The 18,543-nt window shown below is 40.3% G+C and overlaps 1 protein-coding gene across 4 annotated transcripts in view; it reads left to right on the forward strand.

The window, feature by feature from the left end:
• The window catches only part of LOC106489152 (transducin-like enhancer protein 4), a 105,378-nt gene that overhangs the window by 19,324 nt on the left and 67,511 nt on the right, over positions 1–18,543 (forward strand). For all 4 annotated transcript variants that reach the window (XM_067316538.1, XM_067316536.1, XM_067316537.1 and 1 more), the window contains one exon: positions 16,769–16,831. In XM_067316538.1, the coding sequence (XP_067172639.1) occupies positions 16,769–16,831 (63 nt within the window). The remainder of the gene's footprint in view (positions 1–16,768; positions 16,832–18,543) is intronic.

The raw sequence follows: 18,543 nt of genomic DNA on the forward strand, positions 1-18,543 counted from the left end.
TCCCATGCCGAGAGAAGCATCAGTATATGTCACAAGATGAGTAGCTTGCCAAGAGTGCTGCTGTGCAGTTTGCTCTTTTAACCCTGTTCTTGTTTCCTAACTTAGAGGAGGAAGGTGCTGAGTGTTCACAAAAAGTCTCACTATAGTAGTTTTGGGTGTCTGAGACTGTAGCTTTCTGTACAATTGACAGAAGGTGGCCTCGATGCTGAAAGGGGTGATCCTACCTTTGCCCTTTAACATCCTCTCTGTGTTGACCCCATAATGATTTAGGTCTGAGAATGGTGTTTATATTAAAAATCACTTGGGCTGTGTGTGGGTAATTTGGCTAAGTTCCTTGCATGATTCACCACATAGCCACAAAAATGCTGGTGGCATAAGGGTGGGATGAAGAGGAGTAGTTGGAGACGGGGACAGCCTCCTCAGTGGCAGTGCCAGCTTTCAAGCCAGTTCAAAGTGCATGTGAAACTACGGCGAGAGCCTTTTTTCTGTCTCTAGAACAGAGGCAGTATAATTGCTGGGAGCGCAATCCTTATTTCTAATCCAGCTGGTTTTATAGCAGAATCATGGACACTGAATTGGACAAACCTTATTAAGGCATCCTGTTTGATGCCTTTTGTGATAACAATATATGTCAATGGAGGGATGCGTTGATTTTATTCTCACACGGTGATGCCAGATAGTTAATCAGTTTGTATAGAATTCATTATTAACTCCTTGAAGATTTGCTTATGTGTGACCTACTTTACATGTTCTAGATCTGTTTATTGCAGTCAATATATGCAGTGCAATGAAGAGCACACTTAGCATATAGACGTATCTTGAGCATTTGTCTGAAATTAATGCAGTTCATAGTATCTCTCCACACAAAGTGTGATCTCACAGGGAGTTACAGCACTGAAAAAGGTTTCATGAAATGTATACGACATGTATTTCTCAAACAGAATTCTCCTTTGCTCCATACCTCCTGTTCTACTTTTTATGGCATTTTCTTAAATTTTGTATGTGGTTTCTTTAAAAAGTTTATTTTAAGTTGAAGTCTCTCTTGGATGAAGAGTATTTGAAGATTTCAGTAACGCCAATGTAGTTTAAAGAAAAACATCATTTAGTGTTGCTTGACTCGGAGTCTGTCTTGGCAGGAGTTTTACTGGGGGAATGCCATTCAAATGAATTGAACATCAAGATGTGCTTAGTCTATCCAGCTGTCTTGGACAAGTGAATTTCCTGAATGTATTTCAGCATTCATGTCTTACAAATGTCTTAACATTTGCTTTGGAAATGTATCTTCTTAAGAAGGTTAAAAAGGCAATCATAAACAGCCTGATTATTTTAGATGTACTTCACTAGTGAAACTACCACTTGTTAAATATTCACATTTTGAAAGATAAAATTACATGATTCTTTCCTTGTCCTCCTCCACTTACAGGCAAAAATGGTGAGTGCTGCAGGAAACCAAGTTGCAGAAATGCTGAAATCCAAATAGAGTTTTTTTCAACAGGAGTAGTTATGATTCACAATGATTGAGATTATGAGCCATGACAATTTATATCAATATTTTCTCCTCAATAGGATTCACAGCTATAGACTGTTATTTTGTCATTGCTCACTAAAAAGCAGCATTCTGCTACATGAAGAATCCTTTCCTGTTAAGCTAATAGTCACAGAGCATGTTTTACTTGAAAAATATGAATATGAATCAGTATCATCTGAGTGGTGATAGGGATATGTGCAATGCTGGGACTTTTAGTGTTTTGTTTTTGGATAAATATGCTCAGTTTGTCACCTTCAGTATATTTTCCCACTTAATCTGAGCCTACTCTGTGCTAGAGAAAAGGAATTGGGATCCTGTCATCATAAACAATACTATGTAAGGTCTGTCTAGCTCACCCATCCTTAGGGTGCTACAGTGGAAGCTCACAGCTGGTACTTCAGTAGAAATCTGGTATTGTCATCTCAAAACATGAAGAAGTCATCAGTCAACATCTCAAGTTTAAACTTGCATTTAAATTCAGAGTAAAAGAAAATGTCCCCTGCTCATACACCTATAGCATTGCAGATAACTTTCCTATGGTTTTTTTGAATGTCAATTTTTCCTCTATGTGTTTAAAAAAAAAAAAAAAAGTTCTCTAGGTGGGAAAGAGATAAATGTGTTTTAAATGAAGTCTGACTCTCAGACAGTTACTTTGTTCCAGAAACTAGGATTTTACTTTAAAAAAAAAAGTATGAAGCATTTATTTATTTTCAAGAAAGAATTAATAGGTAACTTACTTGATTAAAATCTTGAGATGGTAACATGCTTTATTTGAATTTGTGTTACTGCAAGGATCTGAAGTTGATGCTTGATTATAGCGTTGCTGTAAAATCCACTGCATTATTCTTTCATCTTTTTCTGGGATTTTTTTTAAATTATACTTTTGTGTGGCAGGTTAAAAGGGGCAAGGTTTTACTTACCAAATTATATCAAATACAGAAATGTGTTACCATAACTCATGGGAATCACATCTGCATATTGCTCGTTTTCATGATACAAGAGGAAGATGCAACAGAAAAGGAGTTGTTTTGTTTCCCTTGCATCTTTCAAGGAAAAGTGGTCTAAATATGTATGTTTTGCTGGACTTCTTAATTAATTGATAGCTAGCCACCACATGGTATGGAATCACTGGTTGGGAAGCAGAGATGAGGGATTGATGGTTTGAAAGTGAAACATAACATAGTTTTTAAACAGTGCAAGAATTTTTGCCACTAGACCTAACAAATCCACTGAATAGATCAGTGTGCTGATTCATTATATTTATCTTTCTTAGAAGAAAACATAATCAAATGTAATTATCAATGAATCTAACAGGTTCTGGGCTCCACCTCTCATGACTTGCAGGGTTGAGGCTCATGAGCTAACTAAACCAGAAGTAGAAGAGAAATAATAGCATCGTTTCTGATGCAGAAGGGATGATTCCTGGCCTCCAGATCAATCTGGAAGAAAATAAATTGAGTTCACTAGTCACATGGCTTTTTCTGTTTTTATAGAGGACTTTTGGTTGTCCTTTATATAAGTTTATTGATTACCTTTACCTAGCTCTCTAAAAGCTGGAACGACACTTGCTGGAGAAAGTACAATTTCTTCTTTTTTGTCTGCAGAAGAGTGGAATACAATGTAATAATATTGGTTGCAGTGTTTTTTGCAAGCTTCAAGATTGAAACAATTTGACCTTGTGCATGTAATTGGAAGTCTGGCACAATCTTCATAGTTCTCAACCTTGATAATATACAGCTTCTCAGTGATTAACATTTGGAGCAGTATGTAAGCACTATAACCATAATACAGAGAATGGATGTAGGATAATGGGCCTGTAGCCACCTTTGAATCTTACTTTTTGTGTATTTGTAAATGAAAACTTAAGTGCCAGTAGGAATCAGAAATGACAGTTTGGCATTACCACACGTATTTTGTAGGGAAAATGATTTAGTATTTCTTTTCTGGTAACATTTAAAAACAGCATCAGCACCCCTTTTCCAAAGCGCTGTATATGTGAATTTTCTAAGTAAGGTCTCTTCTAGACTTCAGCTGCTAGAGATTTTCAGCTTTTGATGAAATGCAGGCTCCCCAATTTTTTTCCAAGGCATTTAGACACCTCAAGGTAAATGCAAGTCTATTGAGAATAGTCTCTGATTCTGTCACCTTTTCTTGGTTCTTTACAATGCACAGATTGAAACTACTCATCTGCAATATTTCTCTTTGACTGCTGTTACTTCTATCACATGACCTTCTGGTGTAAATAAATAGGGGACTTATCGCATACAATTAAATTTAAACTGTATATTTTATGGCATGTTTACCATACAGTAAAAACACTATATACATATAGTTATAAGGATGGGTTCAGACTGACTCATTGTGTCATTTCCAGTAGGTGTAGAGCTGTGGTCAGAGGCTTTGGAAGGATATGTGAGGGGAAGAATCAAATAGTAAGAGAGCAATGATAGTGCATGTGCAGCTGCACTTCTGTTTTTATGGTCAAAGATGGGAAATTCTGACCTAAGTGCAATTATGAGACAGAGGCAAAAAAACTGATCTCAAAGCAGAAACTGCCTTACTGTGATACCACAATTTTATATGCCCCCCCCTTCTGTAAACTATGGAGCCAGTTCATAGAGAGAGATAGAAACTACTCATCCCTATGAGGCCGTATTTCGCAAAATACTGTGTTGCTGTGAAATGCACTGAGGCTTGCTAGTAAGTGACAGGTAGTACTTAGGAGAACTACAGAGCTATTCTTATGGCTCTCCTGAAGCACAGCATCCCTTGGCAGCGTCCCCTTTTTCCTTGTTTTTGTCTGCTTTTTGAGCAAGTGTTTCCTGCTATGTTAGTGAAAGGCAGATTGAAGTCAGTTTCTGCCATTTTAAATTCCATTTGCAGCCCTTCTTCTAGATGATATGTTGGTGCATATGACAGTAGTGTAAGGCAGAATATAGCTCACTACCTGGTGGCATCTGGAAGAACTGAGGGTGTATGTGAAAATCCAGGCTATGCATTTCTGTGTCCCTACTTGCTGGTGGGAATAGATATTAAAAAAAGTGTTGACTTCACAGAATCACAGAATCACAGAATCGCTGAGGTTGGAAGGGACCTCTGGAGATCATCTAGTCCAACCCCCCTGCTCAAGCAGGGTCACCTAGAGCACGTTGCACAGGATCGCATCCAGGCAGCTTTTGAATATCTCCAGAGAAGGAGACTCCACCACCTCTCTGGGCAACCTGTGCCAGTGCTCTGTCACCCTCACAGTCAAGAAGTATTTCCTCGTGTTCAGGTGGAACTGTCTGTGTTTCAGTTTGTGCCCGTTGCCTCGCGTCCTGTCGCTGGGCACCACTGAAAAGAGTCTGGTCCCATCCTCACGACACCCTCCCTTCAGATACTTGTACACGTTGATAAGATCTCCTCTCAGCCTTCTCTTCTCCAAGCTAAACAGGCCCAGCTCTCTCAGCCTTTCCTCATGAGAGAGATGATCCAGTCCCCTAATCATCTTTGTAGCCCTTCGCTGGGCTTGCTCCAGTAGTGCCACGTCCCTCTTGTACTGGGGAGCCCAGAACTGGACGCAGTACTCCAGGTGGGGCCTCACCAGGCCTGAGCAGAGGGGCAGGATCACCTCCCTCGACCTGCTGGCAACACTCTTCCTGATGCACCCCAGGATACCATTGGCCTTCTGGGCCACAAGGGCACGTTGCTGGCTCATGCTTAACTTGGTGTCCACCAGCACTCCCAGGTCCTTCTCGGCAGAGCTGCTCTCCAGCAGGTCAACCCCCAGCCTGTACTGGTGCATGGGGTTATGCCTCCCTAGGTGCAGGACCCTGCACTTGCCTTTGTTGAACTTCATGAGGTTCCTCTCCGCCCACCTCTCCAGCCTGTCCAGGTCCCTCTGAATGGCAGCACAGCCCTCTGGTGTATCAGCCACTCCTCCCAGTTTTGTATCATCAGCAAACTTGCTGAGGGTGCACTCTGTCCCTTCATGAAGTGACAGGCTTGAAGAGTATTTATATGTCACCTTACTTGATTTGCTTTTTATTGTTTTAATCATGAATGATATGAAAGAAAAAATGCATATTGAATCATACTCAAATTGATCTTCACATGGTTCTTGAGCCCTTAAATAAAAGCCTTGTCTTATTGGTTGACTTCAGCAGCCCACAGATCAGGATGTACATTAGCAAATTGATTCTGAAAATTCTGCCACTCCAGCTTATTGCTGGAGTGCAGCATTTTGTGCAAAATAAGCATCTAAATTAGTTTATAAAAGGGTGAGTATCAAGTTTACAGTACTTCTTGAATTTAATTGGGATGTTTATAGAGAAGGTTGATAGGAAAGTGAGGTGGAGAAGGTACCTGTGTTTGTTTGACAGAGTCGTCTGCTCACACCTCATTCGGCTCTCCTGTGCATTGCTCATTATATAGAATTAAAAATTCAGTCTTCTCAACTTGAGCAATTGGTTTATTGAAGAAGCTGTTTTCTCACTAGAGAACTTTCCCACCTTCCTTGTGACTGTAAGACTAGATTCTTTGTGGCTCAGTTTCCAAGCAGCATTCCTCTATGGCTGAAGAGAAGTTTTATATTCAGGGCTTGCAATATTTTCTCCAGCTCTGTAGAACTGGAGTAAGCACTTCGCGACAACAGTCTGTGATTAAAACAAAACACATTCTTCTTTATGAAAGAAGAGTTAATTTTCTGTGAATACTAAGATTAGCTTTTTTGCTTGTTTTATTCAGAATCGTAGTATGTCTCATACAGTGTAGTAATCTTTTTTTATTCTTGCTAATTTGTGAAATGCTTGTTTAGATATTATGGGTGTGTGCATGAGTTCTTGGTAAGCACTTGGTAAGCACTTAATAAACTAGATTGATCTTTTTGGTAAAGGCTGCATTGTGTAAAACAAATTAAACCTGAAGTAACAGTTGTTTCAGATTATTTTTCTGAAAGTGTAATTGCATATATTTTTTCCTACTGGCTGTTGAAATGGGTTTCCCAATAGTGTTTTATTATTCTGTTTTATCTCAACAACACATATATAGTAGTGTTGTTTTCATTCCACTGACAGACCTACAGCCTCCAGTGGTAATTCTTTACCAGCAATTTTTTATAATTGTAATAACTATGTAACTTTATGAAATATAGTGGAAATATTTTCCTAAAGTTTACATACTATAAATAAAATCCCAATTTTGTTTTTTTTTCTCTGCTAAAAAGGAGTGCAAATGGAGATTTTTAAGCAACAAATTGATTCTGAACTCCCTATGTGTCAGAACATTTCTGAGTATTTTAATATCTGAAGTTTATATGACTCTTGTTTCTGTTTTCGACACCAGTTGTGCTAAGAATTCAGACATATGCTAAAATACTTACCAAAGCACTTAAACATGTTCTTATATTTTACTGTGTGTTTAAGTCCAATTTTAGCTGTGTGCAGCAAGGGTAAATTAAATTAAACTCCTAAGTGCCATCTTCAAAGGGATTTAGGAGTCTAATAGTCTGTCCACATGCTCTCTTTTATATACAGTGTGGTAGTTGCTCTGCAGTAGTTGCCTCATGGGTACTCTTACCCCAAGGACCAGCCTGTGCTGAAAGTGTGTTCAGGGGCTGAGTTATCTCACGGGAACTTTTGTGTAGCCTTGCCCTCAGGCTTGTCTTTTGAAAACATTTCAAAAATACCTAAGTTTTTATAGGCATTGACATATTTTAAAGTCAGATTTTTAAATATACTTATCTATGTATTTAGTTAATTAAATACCATTTAAACATTGCTCCCTAATTGCTTTGGTCAATAAGATTTTGTTAGCTGAATCATGGAGTCAAGCAGTCACTCTTGTATTATTTTCCTTCGGTAATGGTGAGGGACTACTGTTTGACACAAATCTTCATTCCTTTATCAGGATCAGATTCTGGCACAATTATTTTATTATTGTTTCCTTATATGCATAACAAAACATAACAGAAAAGTTATTAACATTGTAGTTGATAAATATTTAATCATTTTTTAAAAAGAAACAACCATGTAAATGGTTATGGAAAGAGCTTAATGTTAAAATAGCGTCTTTTGTAGATGTCTCCCAAAGGCTGCAGACAATACAAGCTTATGTTAGGTAAGATAAATAATGACACAATTGCAGATCGAACTTTTGCTGCCTGCCCCTCCCTCATCTTTTTGGTTGAATGTTGATGAGTTTTTATGCAAAACCAAACATCTTTTGTGTTTAGGGAAAGGAGAGTAATAGAAATGTCGATGTTTGTTAATATATTTGACAAACTATGGCAGCAAAAACTATCCTTTTTATATTTTGGCATGAACAATTGCCCTTTTATTGGGCCATTAATGCTATTTCAGAGCATCATGCTGCATCCACAGGCAATAATTTAGCAGCTGTTTATCAGGAGCTTTCATAAAGCTTTGAATAGTATTATAACATTCAGTAACCCTAATAACAGCATTTCAGAATCTGTGCCGGTTTAAATGGGATATCCGTGAATGTAGTTGTTCAGGGATGCGTGACCCACATAACCTATAAATTTGATTGGAAGTTACAGTGCTGGCATAGGCTGATGGATAGCAGATTAGAGCCCTGATTAACCATGTGATTCTCAGGCTGGGAGTATATTGTCCTAAGAAAAATTCATCAGATGCAATCAGAATTTCAGGTGGTCAGATGAAATTCAAATGTGCTGTATGCTTTTTTTTTTTTCTTGTGCTTTTCTTCTTAGGTTGCCCCCTGTTATTTATTTATTTATTTTATTTCCAAAGCTGAAAAATACTTCTTTGATGAATCTGCTCCTCACCCTAAAGCTGTCTGTCTGTTATTCATCAGAAAGCAGGTCGCAGTTCAGTGAGCAGAAGAAAAGATTTTAATAGAAGCTGTGCCAAGGGCTGTAATGCATCATTTTAGGGCCCTAATTACATTACAATGACAAATATCAATGGTGACAACAGCAATAACCTACATCCTTTAATGGCTATGCTGGAAAAGGAGTTTGGGCGCTGCGTCATTAGATTAGACTCGGTTTCAAAACATAGGCCATTAGAAGTGTGTGTCCACAGTATTATTGGCCGATAACTGAAGCCCAGTGGAAAAGCCTGTAAATAAATGATGCCTCTCAAAAGCTTGGCCTCATGGGACAAAAGAGGCAAAATTAGATGACCGTGGAAGCAGCAGTGTTTCCGAGGCAACTTTAGCTTTCAATGTGAGAAATTGGCTGCCTTATTTTATGAAATCATAGTTTTTCCTTGTCCTGCCAATTAGGTTGACCATGAAAACCCCATTGGCATGACATCTAAAAGGAAAGATCTTAAACTAGTTTTTGAATGTAGGTTTTAAAACACAAAATAAAATATGCGTCTTTTACTTTGATGCAGATTTTTATTTTGCATGTTATGCAAAGAAGAATGTAGTAGGAGTTTTCAGGCTTGATCTAATGGCGGTAAGAAGAAGCCTCCTGAGATACTAACCTACATTATTAGAGTCTCCACCTTCAGGCTTTAGAATGGCCTAGCAAGAAACACATGCTAAGCTAGTGTCAGATGATTTAATGATATTTGGTAATAAACAGTTAAGCATGGTGCTGTTTTATTATTCCCTAAAGTTCATTGCAGAAAATGTTGCAATGTCAAGACAGAGAATACTTTGTATTTATTCCATGAAAATATCTGGTTTAAGATTTTTGATTATTTTATCATATACAGCAAAAATACACAAAAGGTTTGTTTTGGTTCTTGAGCTGTTACTTTTTGGAATCATTAATTTAATACCTTGTACTGAGCAAGGTTATGAGGGAAACATTCTAGTATCACAGAGTTGTGTTAACTGTTAAATTCTGTGCCACTAGTAATGTTTATTGCAGACAGTATTCCCAGTGCAAGATTGGCAGTATCCTCAGGCAGTTCTACCTCTGAACAATTTAGGACGTTACAGGATTCTTAAAATAATAAGCATTTGCTTAAAGCTGCCTATTACCTTTTGTGTTTAGCTGTTCAACTATATAGGGAGCATCAGAAGACTTTTGTGTTTTAGTTGCATGGCTTTATTTTCCAGGTGTTGTCTGCTTTGTAGAAAGGTATTCTGAACTCTCAAATCAAGTTAGTCTTTTCCTCCTTCCTCTGATAATCTCCTCAGTCTTAGAGGTTGACACATGTATTGTGTGAACGTGTAGCATAGCCATGCTACTTACTCTAATTTCCTGTTGCTGGTTAAAGAAACAAATTCCTTGGCAGGAAATTATTATTCAGAGAAATTATTTCTATGAAAACTTACAGGAAAGAAGCAAATCCCCCTTAACATTTTGCAGGCTGCTTTGGACATCTCATTTCAGACCCCAAAACCGGGCTTCCTTCTTCTACTTGAGTTCTGTGTGGGTGCAGCCTCTCTCTAGGGTATCAGAATGGTTAATGCCTGTAAGAAGGGTTGACTTTGCAAGGTTTTTGGTGCATTTGACAGCTGCTCATAAAAGCATAAGGTAGAATCACGGAATCACAGAATGGTTGAGGTTGGAAGGGACCTCTGGAGATCATCTAGTCCAACCCCCCTGCTCAAGCAGGGTCACCTAGAGCACGTTGCACAGGATCGCGTCCAGGCGGCTTTTGAATATCTCCAGAGAAGGAGACTCCACAACCTCTCTGGGCAAGCTGTTCCAGTGCTCTGTCACCCTCACAGTCAAGAAGTCTTTCCTCATGTTCAGATGGAACTGTCTGTGTTTCAGTTTGTGCCCGTTGCCTCGCGTCCTGTCGCTCGGCACCACTGAAAAGAGTCTGGCTCCATCCTCTCGACACCCTCCCTTCAGATACTTGTACACGTTGATAAGATCTCCTCCCAGCCTTCTCTTCTCCAGGCTAAACAGGCCCAGCTCTCTCAGTCTTTCCTCATAAGAGAGATGTTCCAGTCCCCTAATCATCTTTGTAGCCCTTCGCTGGGCTTGCTCCAGTAGTGCCACGTCCCTCTTGTACTGGGGAGCCCAGAACTGGACGCAGTACTCCAGGTGGGGCCTCACCAGGCCTGAGCAGAGGGGCAGGATCACCTCCCTCAACCTGCTGGCAACACTCTTCCTGATGCACCCCAGGATACCATTGGCCTTCTTGGCCACAAGGGCACATTGCTGCCTCATGCTTAACTTGGTGTCCACCAGCACTCCCAGGTCCTTCTCTGCAGAGCTGCTTTCCAGCAGGTCAGCCCCCAACCTGTCCTGGTGCATGGGGTTATTCCTCCCCAAGTGCAGGACCCTGCACTTGCCTTTGTTGAACTTCATGAGGTTCCTCTCCGCCCACCTCTCCAGCCTGTCCAGGTCCCTCTGAATGGCAGCACAGCCCTCTGGTGTATCAGCCACTCCTCCCAGTTTTGTATCGTCAGCAAACTTGCTGAGGGTGCACTCTGTGCCTTCATCCAGGTCATTGATGAAGAAGTTGAACAAGACTGGACCCAGGACTGACCCCTGGGGGACACCGCTAGCTACAGGCCTCCAACTAGGCTCTGCGCCGCTGATCACAACCCTCTGAGCTCTGCCATTCAGCCAGTTCTCAATCCACCTCACTGTCCACTCATCTAGCCCGCACTTCCTGAGCTTGTCTATGAGGATGTTATGGGAGACAGTGTCGAAAGCCTTGCTGAAGTCAGGGTAGACAACATCCACTGCTCTCCCCTCATCTACCCAGGCAGTCATTCCATCATAGAAGGCTATCAGATTGGTTAGGCATGATTTCCCCTTGGTCAGCCCATGCTGACTACTCCTGACCACCTTCTTGTCCTCCACATGCTTGGAGATGGCCTCCAGGACGAGCTGCTCCATCACCTTTCCAAGGATGGAGGTGAAGCTGACTGGCCTGTAGTTGCCTGGGTCCTCCTCCTTGCCCTTTTTGAAGACTGGGGTGACACTGGCTTTCTTCCAGTCTTCAGGCACCTCTCCTGTTCTCCATGCCCTTTCAAAGATGATGGAGAGTGGCTTAGCAATGACATCCACCAGCTCCCTCAGCACTCGTGGGTGCATCCCATCGGGGCCCATGGATCTGTGGGTGTCAAGTTTGCTTAAATGATCTCTAACCCACTCCTCCTCGACCAAGGGAAAGTCTTCCTTTCTCCAGACTTTCTCTCTTGCCTCCAGGGTCCGGGGTTCCCGAGGGCTGGCCTGAGCAGTAAAGACTGAAGCAAAGACGGCATTCAGTAACTCTGCCTTCTCTGCATCCTTCGTCACCAGGGCACCCACCCCATTCAGCAAAGGGCCCACATTTTCCCTAGTCTTCCTCTTGCTGCTGATGTCTTTGAAGAAGCCCTTCTTGTTGTCCTTGACATCCCTTGCCAGATTTAATTCCAAACGGGCCTTAGCCTTCCTCGTCGCATCCCTGCATACTCTGACAACATTCCTATATTCCTCCCAAGTGGCCTGTCCCCCTTTCCACTTTCTGTAGACTTCCTTCTTCTGGTTGAGTTTTGCCAGGAGCTCCTTGCTCATCCATGCAGGTCTCCTACCTCCTTTGCTTGACTTCCTACTCATAGGGATGCACCGCTCTTGAGCCTGGAGGAAGTGATGTTTGAATATTAACCAGCTCTCTTGAACCCCCCTTCCTCCTAGGGCCCTGACCCATGGGATTCCTCCAAGCAGGTCCCTGAAGAGGCCAAAGTTTGCTCTCCTGAAGCCCAGGGTTGCGATCCTACTTGGTGCCCTGCTGCCTCCTCGCAGGATCCTGAACTCCACCATCTCATGGTCACTACAGCCAAGGCTGCCCCCGACCTTCACATCTTCCACCAGTCCTTCTATGTTTGTTAGTACGAGGTCCAGCAGCACACCTCTCCTTGTTGGCTCCTCCACCACCTGTGTCAAGAAGTTGTCACCAATGCTCTGCAGGAATCTCCAGGACTGTTTGAGCCCAGCTGTGTTGTCTCTCCAGCAGATATCAGGGTGGTTGAAGTCCCCCATGAGAACCAAGGCCTGTGATCATGAGGCTACTTCCAGCTGTCTGTAGAAGGCCTCATCAACTTCCTCTTCCTGATCAGGTGGCCTGTAGTAAACACCCACAACAGTGTCACCCATGCTAGCCTGCCCTTTAATCCTTACCCAGGAGCTCTCGACTCGCTCTTCATCCACCCCTAGGCACAGCTCAATACATTCCAGTTGCTCTCTCACATGAAGAGCAACTCCACCACCTTGCTTTCTTGGCCTGTCTTTCCTAAAAAGCACGTAGCCGTCCATGACAGCACTCCAGTCATGCGAGCTATCCCACCATGTCTCTGTAATGGCAATGAGATCATGGCCCTGCGACCGCACACACATCTCTAGTTCTTCCTGTTTGTTCCCCATGCTGTGTGCACTGGTGTACAGGCAAATGATGTACAGGTAGCCTTAACATAAATCTTGAACCTATGTGAACTTTGGTCTGGAAACAATACCTGATTTTAATTTTTCTTTCCTGATTTAAGTAAAATTCAAGTCTTACCAGAATAGCTTCAGGCATTAGAGGGCTAATGATAAGGAGCTAATTCTTTCTGGAATATTTGCAAGATTGGAATTGTTAAAATTTTTATGCTTGATTATTCAAGAGTAGCTCAGTGTCTTGCTTTTAGTTTTCAAAAGCTGTTCTGGCAATACAAAGAGGCCCCTAAGATAACATCCTGAGGATGTTCAACTGTAATTGCCAGGCCAAGGCATGGTGGCCTAATAGGTTAGTAAAGTAGTGAATAGTGTATCCTTTCTGAAGTGTCTTTAACTCTGGGAGACCAATGGAGACAAGGTATTTTGAGGTTTCAGAATGCAGAACTGTTAACATCCTTCCTAGCATTGGTGCATGTACACGGTGTTTTCCTTCTTGCCTTCCTGTTGACTGTTATCTCCAGCAATAAGTAGTACATGTCTCAGTCCTGTTGAACTTCTACAGTCTGTTAGCTAAGTACAGCCACTCAGTCAAAGTATTTTCTTCTTTCTGACTGCTTGTTAGCTGTGGCAGAGTCCGGCTGCAGCCCAGCATTGCTGCAGAGGAGAGATCTGCTTTGTGGAAGGTGAAATGTCCTGCTCAGTGCCAATATTTTGGTTTGCTGTTCATCAGATGAGTCTCTCATGACTGCTCAGGCAGCTGTACCCTGGAACGGTGTGTAATGCTTCTTTCTGCTTTCCTCTTTCCTTATGCTTTTCTTGACCAGGCCTTGTAGTCATCTTTTTGCTCAGCAAAGTGTCTGTAGTCCCTGAAATTACTGTAAATTTTATCAAAGTGTAGTGCCATTGGGGGTGACAAAATAGAACTGTACACAGAGCCACCAAACTAAGAATGGATGTTTGTTGTTGAGGGAGATAAAGACAATTTTAAAAAAGAAATAGTGTTAACAAATAGCTCTGAATAGCAGGGGTTTCTTAGTTCCCTTCTGACTAGCCTGGTGGGGTCCCTTTCAACTAGCTAAGATATGCTATTGAGGGATGTCTCAGCATCTCTTGAAGCCGTTAGGAAGCTCTTTTTCTTCTCTGTACACTGCATAAAAGGTGGGTGCTATTTCGATTGGTTCATTTTTCTGCGTACAGCATGAAAAGACTTTCACTATTTTGTATTCTGGTGGGATTGATACCGAAAGGTGTATTAAAGTTTTATAACTGTTCATATCTGATCACCTGTTTTCAGTTGCTTGTAAGTTTTTGGAACCCACTTTTTAGCTTGGCATTTCCCAGGCTCGGAATCTTCTTGAGGTAATTCTGTATAAATATTGAGTAAAAATGTTTCAACAACTTTTTTGCCATAAGAAGAGTAGGAGAGAAATGTACTTCTTTGGGAGGGTACGGGAGTGATTTAAAAAAACCTCACACCATTATCATAACTGAAATGTGGGGTTGAATGTTGAAATTCAATATGAACATAAACCTTAATTGAGGAGAAATGCCTTAAAGTATTTTGGATAAAATTGTTTTGTTAACTAAGCTGTGTTCTAGCGGAACTGGAAATTATGGACTGGATGCAGGAATCGGTGAAATTTTACAGCTTGTGGTACTCAGGAGATCTGATAAGATGATTGTAATAGTCACTTCTGGCTTTAAAATGTATGAATCTACAAGCTTTTTAAAATTACATTCTAAGCATTTGCATTGCACTTTTTACAAGTTTTATTCTTAGTTCCTCAATAGTGCAGTAAAGGTATCCAAGCTAACATAGTTGTGGTGAAAAGTGGTCTTCTGCCAAGTATGGACTGAGGCAAAGGCACACTGGAAACCCTTGGTTACTACATAAGCTGACTTCAGCAGCTATACAGGAGTTGGGTAAGGTTGCTACATGTGTTTTAAAGATGTGTGGGAGGAATTGTTTTGTAGTGGAGAAAAGCATGATATGCCTTTTATTACTAAGGATGTTCTGTGGAGTGTGCATCTTCAAATGATTTATCCAGGACAGAAGATGGGTAGATGGTGTGTTAAATGGTGGGCCAAAGGGAACTCTGCTCAAATCAGGAGGGCACTTTGGAGCTTTCTCTTCGTATGGAAAAGCCTTGAAGAGTAGGATGTGTAGTTTTCTCTTTGTTTTTAAGGCCCTCAAGAGATTCCTTTTAAAAAATAGTAGCATGGCTAAGACCCCAAATTTGGAAATGCTTAAATTAATGTTGCTCGAAAACTGCGGTACAGGCTCTTTGGAGCTTTGTATTGTCTTACGGTCTACAGTTCCATAATCAAATATTGTTTCTCAAATGATGCAATATTAGATCATGCAGCCTCTCTTGCTGAAGCTTAGACGCACATCTTATAGTTCTCTGTACTGCTTTGTATAACAAACAGTTCATAAATCTCAGTTTAAAATAGTAATAGTACATGCTGTTTATTTAAAAGCGTATTTAAGTTTTACAGTGTAGACTATCTGACACAGGCATATGTAGACCATTGAAATTAGCAGGTAATTTAGTGTTGTGATGAACTGAATCTACTCCCAAGTGTCATTTAAGATATCTATGCTGCTGAATAAACAGAAAGTGTATAGTAGATGAATGATGAAAATGTATTAAAATGCATAACTTTAATGAGACAGGAACTTGCATAAACAGTCAAGACCAGTGAGGAGGTACTGGGACAGTGTAGCATTGAAATTGCTGTATAAATAACCTACAGGAGTTTAAATGTATTTCAAAGAAATCAAGAAATTGTATTGTTTGAGAAAGTATGTGTGTGTTAGCTCAAGTGTATCACAGTACGCACAAGGGGGCAGAGTTAGTTTCACATGTACCCTTAGCTTTAGTGTACCAGGTCTGCTGGTTACATAGCGGTGTAACTGTAATATTTTTTGAACACAGATTTATTTTACATGTAGTTCTCACCTTTTTACTGTCTTTCTGAGCCTTTTTGTTGTATAGGTATGTTTTTAGGGGTTTGTCATTTAAAAGCTTGTGTAGCAAAAATGCTGGAAAGGTGGCTGATAAAAGAAGGAAGCCTAAATTGCACAAGTTTGTACATCTTTGTCATACAGTTAGTGACTTCATAAGAAGAACATACTGTCCTACCATATAATGAGGAACTGACTCAGGTTATAATTTATTATAAGAAACTCTATGTGGCTGTAAATATTTTGTCTTTGGAGCTGTAATTCTTATGTTATCTCTCTTAATCTCTTCTGTCTCTATTGGGATTTGCAGATTAGATACACAGAATAAGAATTGATCTGCAATATGAAAATAAAAAGTTGTATATGGGCCATTCCTTATCACACTTGCAGTGTGAACGTAACTAGTATTAAGCTTGGGTTTGATATTTTAGAAAAAAATATTGTACTCTTGTATAATATTTTTGCTATACTGTGGTAAAATAATTATCAGTTATGTTGCAAATTGTGTTGCTAATGGTCTCATGATACACAGTGTTGGCACAGAAGTTATTAGTTTATTTGTTCCATTCACTTACACTTACGTTGTTGTAATTTCAAATGGTCCTCTTTTTTGCCTCATAGGGGAAAGTTTGGTTTGGTACACAGTATCATTTTTTTTGTTCTTGTTACATCTCCTGAAGACTTAGAGAAGAATAAATGTGTTTGATTTCATAAGGAAAATAAACTTTTCTTAGTGTCACATGGAACTTCTAAACTGTAGTTTTATAAGAAAAACCTTTTTTGCCAGAAATGATTAACACTAGCTGTTATGTTTTGTTGAATTGGTCTCCAAATGCTTATGTTATTTTTATAATCTATCCTGGCTAGAGGATGACTAGAGATGAAAACAAACAAATGTGTGTTCTGTCTTCATGGGTGACAATCACATTTGAAAATTGATATAATTACACTTTTTTCTTCTTGTCATTTGCAGGCAGAAATCGTCAAGAGGCTGAATGCTATATGTGCACAAGTCATTCCCTTCCTATCCCAAGAGGTATGATAGTAGTTTGTACTGGTACTGATCTAAACAATTGCCTTTTCATATCTGTTACGAAGGTGGGACTATGTGTCGAGACTGTTTCCTTATGAATCTCTTGGTGCTTGTAGATGACTTTCCACTGTGCTCTTCTCATTGTAACTTCATTATCTTCTCCAGGTCTGTTATTATATCATTTAAATATATTTATGTAATGGAGCGTGTTGTAATGTGCTAAGCAAGATTTTAGTTGTTTAGATATTTTGCTCTCATGTACAAATGCAGTGTTGCTCAGAATTATGACTTTGTCAATCTGGAATCAGAGGGTAGCTTGCAAAAATGCTAGAAAGGCATGATTTGTGCTACATTCTTGGCAGTGGGCTTTAAAGTTCAGCAGAAACTTCTATGTTGGTCTGTTGAGTAGTGATGCTCAGCATGATAGACATACTAATGCAGCTTTTTTTCTGCCTTTTTTCCCTCTTTCCATCCCAGATTACTTACTATCTTAAATCCTTTTGAATTTCCTGTGTATTTGGGGAATATAGACAGAAGATTAAAGCTTGCTGTGAGCTAATTTCTCTAAGCACTAATTTTCTCAAAATTATGGTTTTTGGATATTGAGAGCACTGTAGATGCTTTGAGGGGACCTGGGATTTGGGGGAGTTGTTTGGTGCTAGTGACTGAGCCTTCTCACAGGCATGTGCGAAGTAAAATGAAAGTGTGGTTCATGAAAGGAGACTTCAGGAGCATAGCAACTTCCCCACCCCACTGGAGGGAAGGGATTGGAAAGTGGGGGCTGCTGATACATGCTGGCAGGCATCTGTGTAATGTGTGATTTCATTTCAGTAGAATTAGTAGCTGAGAAGTCAAAGCTGTAAGCTGTATTTCTTTGTAGTGCATCTGTAAAACATTGCATCCATGTCTGAGAATATGCTAGGAGTCCTTCTCCCACCTTTTCAATTGTTCCATAAAGTGTCATTGCTTTTCAAGAGAGCTGCTCATCCTGCTACATATGAGAGGCCACGTGTTTGTTGTTAGCATTCAGCTAATGCTCTGGATGTGTGTGTGTGTGTCTGTGTCTGTGTGTGTTTGAAACAATGAGAATAACACTACCAAAGCTAGAACCTGACATTATTCACATACGCTGTGGTACTCTTTGCTTATAAAGATGGGTTTGTGGAAACTAAATGGTGTATAATGATCTATACCATGCATCTCCAGCTACATTGCTGGAGGACTGGAATTCAAGTCCTGCCCCAATCTAAAATGAAAATCTGATGATTTTGTACTTCAACTGCTACAGAAACACTATACATGTAGTTATTGGGGCTTTTTGTTGTTGTTCAGCAATAACACAGCGTATAAAAATGAGGTGTAAAACTGATTCATACTCATGAGCACTAAATGACACAATTTTGAAACAAAAGCAGGGGTGAGTACTTGGCAGGCAAAGCTATGATCTTGGCAAAGGCATAGGATTGGCATTTCTGTGACAGTGACATCTTTTCTAGAGTATGTTGTGCAGTATTTAGAAACTTTGCACCAGTTTATTACTACTGATAGTGATATTGCTATTTTCAGATGAAATCCTACAGAAATCTTCATTTCAGTACACAAATCACATTATTCTGTGTTTTGTACTTCTACAAACCTAGCCCGTGTTTTCTCTTAGGGGAGGTATGTTTCTTGTGAATTAGACAAGGGAGATACATGAGCTTAGAATTAGAATA

This window comes from Apteryx mantelli, chromosome Z (assembly GCF_036417845.1).
Source record: "Apteryx mantelli isolate bAptMan1 chromosome Z, bAptMan1.hap1, whole genome shotgun sequence".
Classification (NCBI taxonomy): domain Eukaryota; kingdom Metazoa; phylum Chordata; class Aves; order Apterygiformes; family Apterygidae; genus Apteryx; species Apteryx mantelli.